This window comes from Pollicipes pollicipes, unplaced genomic scaffold (genome assembly GCF_011947565.3).
Source record: "Pollicipes pollicipes isolate AB1234 unplaced genomic scaffold, Ppol_2.1 Scaffold_56;HRSCAF=61_pilon_pilon_pilon, whole genome shotgun sequence".
Lineage (NCBI taxonomy): Eukaryota > Metazoa > Arthropoda > Thecostraca > Pollicipedomorpha > Pollicipedidae > Pollicipes > Pollicipes pollicipes.
Window position 1 is genome coordinate 95,624 of NW_023596737.1, and position 6,370 is coordinate 101,993.

General features: G+C 54.3%; 1 protein-coding gene across 1 annotated transcript in view; it reads right to left on the reverse strand.

Moving 5' to 3' along the window:
- LOC119102167 (dedicator of cytokinesis protein 9-like) overlaps nt 1-6,337 on the reverse strand; it is a 32,547-nt gene extending 26,210 nt beyond the window's left edge. Inside the window, 5 exon segments of the mRNA XM_037225518.1 lie at nt 960-1,136; nt 1,481-1,653; nt 3,129-3,245; nt 4,523-4,646; nt 6,300-6,337. Of these exon segments, the coding sequence (XP_037081413.1) occupies nt 960-1,136; nt 1,481-1,653; nt 3,129-3,245; nt 4,523-4,618 (563 nt within the window). The 5' untranslated portion in view covers nt 4,619-4,646; nt 6,300-6,337.
- Between the last annotated feature and the right edge of the window lie 33 nt (nt 6,338-6,370).

Consider the following 6,370-nt stretch of genomic DNA (forward strand, 5'->3'; position numbering starts at 1 on the left):
TGAATAATACCGCAGCTTATATTACGTCTGGTGTGCGAAGACCATCTAGGTGACGTGAACAGTGTATTACGACGATAAATGACGCCCCATCACATCAGCCACATGGATCACAGTCCATGCACTGCGACTTAATACAAATAAGCCATTCTGACAAAACGTAACCCGGGTCGCCTTCCGGCACTGCTACGAAGGCAGCGGCCATGACTGGGTTCAGCATGATCTTGGCAAGCGCGAGTTCGAGGACACATATGACTGTGCTGAATGACGCCACCTCTAAACTCTGGTGCTGAGCTGCAGGGCGCAGGTGTCGCCGTCACGGGTCATAGTCATCCCTGTCACGGCCTTCACCACCAGACGAGACCACTATCAAGGGCTGGGGAAGATGCTATCGCACGACGCAACCATCAGCCACAGACCGCAGCCGTCACAGACCGGGACCACCCCACGCAGGAACCACCACAGTCCCCAGCAGTCACGGACCGCAGCCGTCACAGACCGGGACCACTCCACGCAGGGACCACCACAGACCTCAGCCGTCACAGACCGGGACCACCCTACGCAGGGACCGCAACAGACCTCAGCCGTCACAGACCGGGACCACCCTACGCAGGGACCGCAACAGACCTCAGCCGTCGCAGACCGGGACCATTCCACGCAGGGACCACCACAGACCGCAGCCGTCACAGACCGGGACCACTCTATACAGGGACCACCACAGACCGCAGTCGTCACAGACCGGAACCACCCCACGCAGGGACCACCACAGTCCCCAGCAGTCACAGACCGCAGCCGTCACAGGCCGGGACCACTCTATGCAGGGACCACCACAGACCGCAGCCGTCACAGACCGGGACCACCCCACGCAGGGACCACCACAGTCTCCAGCAGTCACAGGCCGGACCGGCTACAGCTGACGGCGGTCAGCGGGCGTCCGTCGTGCTCGGTCACGCAGCACCCACCTGAGACGTGCGAAGCGGCGCTTGAACGACTTGGCGAACAGCTTGTCCCCGGCGCCGTCGGTGCCGCGCAGCAGGAAGCCCGACTTGGAGACGGCCTGCACCTCCAGCGAGTCGGTGCAGTCCACGTCCAGGTCGGCCTCGCACACGTACGGCGCCAGCGTCGGCGCCCGGGGGAACCTGCGGGCGGGGGCACACGCTCGGAGCGAGGGGCGTCGAGCCGCGGAGACAGGTACGGGACGCCGCGTCGCGTCAGTGACGCCGCTGACTTATGGCCGTATTCCTTAGAGCACGCTGGATGGCATAGCACGCTGGATAACAAGCAGCTTGGGCTACCAAAAAAGCAGTGACACACATTCGGGGATGAAACTTTGTCAGACGCTTTCAGATGTCGATTGGGCATATCATGCTTCATAACCCTATCATATATGGTTAGACCATATGCAGGCAGCCATCAGCACTATTCCAGCCCATCATCAGCGCTCCAGCACACACGCGAGAGGTTGTGGGCAAGCACCACTCACCTGGGCAGCTGCAGGTAGGTGCCGGCGTAGGCGTCGTACTTGTACTTGACGGAGACCAGCCGGGCGGTGTAGGTCTCGAGGCACTGCCGAATCACCAGCCGCTCGGCCCGCTCCAGCGCCTGCTGCTCCAGCGAGGTCCCCAGCGCCGCGCTGTGCTGCTCACGCGAGTGTTGCTGCCGAGCGACGGACAGACATCGTAGGCTTCGTCGCCCGCCGGTGGGTCCCAGGGTTTGTCGCCCGGCGGTGGGTCCCGGGTGTGTCGCCAGGCGGTGGGTCCCGGGGTCCGTCATCCGGCAGTGGGTCCTGGGGTTGGTCGCCTGAATGTGGGTCCCGGGGTTTAGTGCCCGGTGGTGGATCCCCGGGTTTGTCGCCTGACGGTGGGTCCCGGGTTTGTCACCCGGCGGTGGGTCCCAGAGTCCGTCATCGGCAGTGGGTCCGGGGCTTGGTCGCCCGACGGTGGGTCCCGGGGTTTAGTGCCCGGCGGTGGATACCCGGCTTTGTCGCCTGACGGTGGGTCCCGGGTTTGTCGCCCGGCAGTGGGTCCCGGGGTCCGTCATCCGGCGGTGGGTCCCGGGTTTGTCGCCCGGCGGTGGGTCCCGGGGTCCGTCATCCGGCGGTGGGTCCCGGGTTTTCGCCCGGCGGTGGGTCCCGGGGTCCGTCATCCGGCAGTGCGTCCCGGGGTTGGTCGCCCGAGGGTGGGTCCCGGGGTTAAGTGCTCGGCGGTGGATCCTCGGCTTTGTCGCCTGACGGTGGGTCCCGGGGTTTAGTGCCCGGCGGTGGATCCCCGGGCTTGTTGCCTGACGGTGGATCCCGGGGTTTGTCGCCTGACGGTGCGTCCCGGGTTTGCCGCTCGGCAGAAGGTTCCGGGGTTTGTCTTCCGACAGTGGGTCCCGGGGTTTGTCGCCCTACGCGATGCAAGATGTGAGATGCGGGATTACTAGGGAAACATCAATAACTTCTGAAATTTACGAGCTCACAAATGGCTATTCAAGGTGCCTCAATACGAGCACACTCGTACTAGGCGACAATGGTGCGAAAAAGGCACGCCACTTCTTGGTGAAATGAAAGGGAAAACCACGCTTCCATTTGAGTGAATGGTTCATAATTCACATGAGTTAAAATTGGCTCTTAACCTTCACGTATTCGGGCCCATACGACACAATTCGACTGCATCGTATGTTTACCCCGCATAAAGATAACGGACTGGGAGATTGTCTGCCGTTTTTCCAATCACACGTTAACGTCAAATGATTGGAAAAAAAGTGTTAGGCAGCAAGTCACCAGAATACCAAACCGTATTCTGATGACAACTACTTCATAATTTTGGTATTCTGGTGACTGCTAGTTCAACCATCTGGTATTATGATGAAACTGGTTCGACCATTTGCTATTATGGTGACAACTAGCTCAACCATTTGGTATTATGGTGACAGCTAGTTTAACCATTTGGTATTACGGTGACACCTAGTTACACCATTTGGCATTCCGGCGACTTTCTGGTGGCAATGTACCATATGTACCAAACGCACCAAAGATGAGCCCGCCCGATGAGCCCATGGATCTCAGCCTGTCGGCGGTGGCCGTGACCACCTCAACATCGTCCAGTGGCACCTCTCTCACCTCAATACCGTACAGCGCCGCCCCCTACCTCGACATCGTCCAGCGGGAAGAGCAGCAGCTCCCGATGCGGGTCGTTCCGCAGGATGGTCATGTTCTTGGAGACGTAGGTCTCGTAGTCCAGCGGCTCCGTGATGTGCCTCTGGGTCTGTAGGGCGACGACGGGTCATTGCAAAACACTGCTGACAGTCCGGTTTACAACGTGTCACACGTTAAACGGACGTTGGGCCCGTAAAGCCCCCAGCACGTGTCAACCGCACTGGTCACCGAGCGAGCGAAGGTCAGACATAGCGTAGGCCTCCGCACAAGTCAACTGAGCATCTACGCAGTAGAGCTCGGGCACGTCAAGGACCGACACGAGCGTCAACTCAGCCCGGGAGTGTGTACTAAACAAACGAATTAGTACGCACGAGTCGGGCGTGCCAGGAACTGTGACGCGCTGAAGCAAACTTCACCAGACCATAAGGGCCACAAAGAAAGCTTTCGGCGCGTCCAGACGACGGCTGGGTTTTTTCCGGCTGGGATATCATGCCTGGTGTAATTCCGTTCGTGTTCTGTCTCCCGACTGAGACATTTGCTCACCTGTGTCATATATCAACTGTACACCAAATGCGCGACCTTCCGATGACGCCGATGGTAACCGAGGTATCAATGTACCAGGTCTTGCAGGCCCATGACTACAACTAAATGTACTGCAACACGGACTTCCCTCTGTCTTTGTCCCCCCCCCCCTCATAGCTTTCCCTGGGTGCCGTCACCACCATATAAGTTATGGAATGACAGTGAGGATCCATGCCGCTTCGATCAATCTCCTGAGAGTCTTTCGGGTCCACTGCCGGCCGAAGGGTCTGGCTCAAAAAGTGTGGAAAATTCGGCCAGACGCAACGCATTGCTCCAGAATCCATTCAGTGCCGGCCAACTTACACGACAATACCATAACCAGCGGTGGGATACAGCTCCCTAAATACTGTCATCCCTGTGTCCGAGGGGATGGTGAGGCAGACTGGTGATCCACCCGCCCCCCCCCCCCCCCCCCCCAGTCCGGGTCACATAAGGAGTGATCGGCTCGGTCCGAATACATGCATGGCAGTTGGCTGGTGCCTGAACACATGGGTCAACCTCGCACAGAGTGACTGAGGGCATACCACTGTATGGCACAAACAAACTATTTCCTGTGGACTTATCTGGCAAAAAGGGTGATGGCAGGCTTAACCACTAAAGCAAAGCGGTATTATGCAGGTGGTGGGCTCAAGGTGCCAGTGACAAGCTCTGCTCAGCATGACTTGACCTCAATGCGACCTGTTGAGGGCATCCCCACCACATGCGTAAAAATACACTTCCATGCCCATGAACAAACTGACAGCCAGGCAGGTCAGGCCCGTGACAGGTTCCCGTAATGGGGGAAAGGTCCCGCCAGACACCCACCTGTATGGTGGTCTCCTTGACGGCTTGGCTGACATTCTCTCGGAGCTGTGCAGCCATGCCCGGCCGGCTCAGCACCTTGGTGAACTTGCGCTCCATTGCTGCCAGCTGGGCACCACACAGTGAACTGGGGTAGAGCACAGGATCTATAGTGAGGCTGAGCACACTGTGTTGCCTGGCAGCAGCAGCTTTGCACTGAAGGGCTGTGTGAGCCTTTTGGTCCAGGGCAGAGGGATGGTATTATTTTAGACTGACCAAAGGCCTCAACATACATCTTGACCATTCCTCTTGACAGAATATGTTTCCAACCAACACCAAATGCCTATGGCAACATAAGTAATTCAGACAAAACACAGACCTCATAAAATATTTTTGAAGTTCTTTGGAAGTCACCTAGATTCACAGAAATTATTGCAATTAAAGGCATGCCCCAACTACTGATGATAAACTACATCCTAATTCATTCTGTGTGTTTAAAGGTTTTTTGATGACACACATATGATTCCACAGCCTACATGTTGCTAAGGTGCACTCAGATTTGAGTGGCTCAATCTGCTTTCTGGGTAACTTCCTGGTGTGGTGGTATGGGGGCACCCCAGGCTCCTATCACCCTGTTTTCACTGGATAAATTTTGCACACATAAATAACAAAGCATGCTGGGGAACAGGTAAGACATTTAACACTAGCATCAGTTTACATGGCAAGCAATAAGAAAGCAATAAGAACTAGTGTTTTCTAGTATATCTGACAGCAGGAGAGTTGTAGTATATCTAGAAGCTATGACTAAATTGCATCAAAAAGCATAAATGGTTTGTTGCACACTGCAACATTAAAGAGTGTTTGCACCCATGGACAATGGCTGGAAATATGCATCCCCTTGACAGGGCATCTGCACCCCCAAGCTTTATTATCCCAATCCTACCTAAGTGGACATATACATCCTACTAAGTGCTAGTATAGCTTTGCTTAAGCTGCAATACACGGTGTTTGTACAAAACACTTTTTAAACATGAATACAAACCTAACACCTGTCTTGATTCCATGCATACAATTTACTTGATTGGTGCTTATGGTCCCAAGATACTGGTCTCACCATGTTTGCACACAGCAATCAGATATGACCAATCTCAAATATGCAGTTCTATTCTAAATTTATGGTGCAGGCAGGTTGGCACCCATAACAGTGGAAAATGAAGCCTTAGTCATGCTCATCATGGACTCTGAAATAAACATTTCAAAGACTCATGACCATGCAAGAGTTGGAAAATAATAATCATGTTATGTCTGGCTAAATTTTTAGGATGTGCACCAGATGAGCAAACCAGATTTTAAAAGGTAATTTTTTCTGCAGAGAATCAAGGTTTGTACAATTTAGAGCTTCTGAAAATTTCAGTCCTCATAGGAGACATGACAAACTTCAATTCATTTGCTTTTTCTGTCACACATTTCTGTAAAATTTACAGCACTCAACCGGACTAGCAACTATTAGGCATTTATAATTAAAGTATGCCAGAAACGTAGGCAATCCCAGCCTCAAGTTAAGCATGACTTATTAATAGCAGCAATAATGCAAAAGCAATAATCGGCAGGGCGGGGCGGGGCCCAGGTGGTGCAGCCTGTAGTCCCGGCCTGAACCGCCCCTTCAGCTGTTCGGTAATGCGTAAATCAGACAAGCAGAGGGTTAATCTGGGGCAAGTTCTGACTCCAGGAACCACACAACACACATCAAAAAGTAAACAGACATTTCCACACAGTTTGCACCCACACACTTGTAACTCACCAGCACCCTCCCACCCCTATCCTTTATATGGTCATCCGGATCTCCCGAGTAACCCTCCCACTCACCGCAGC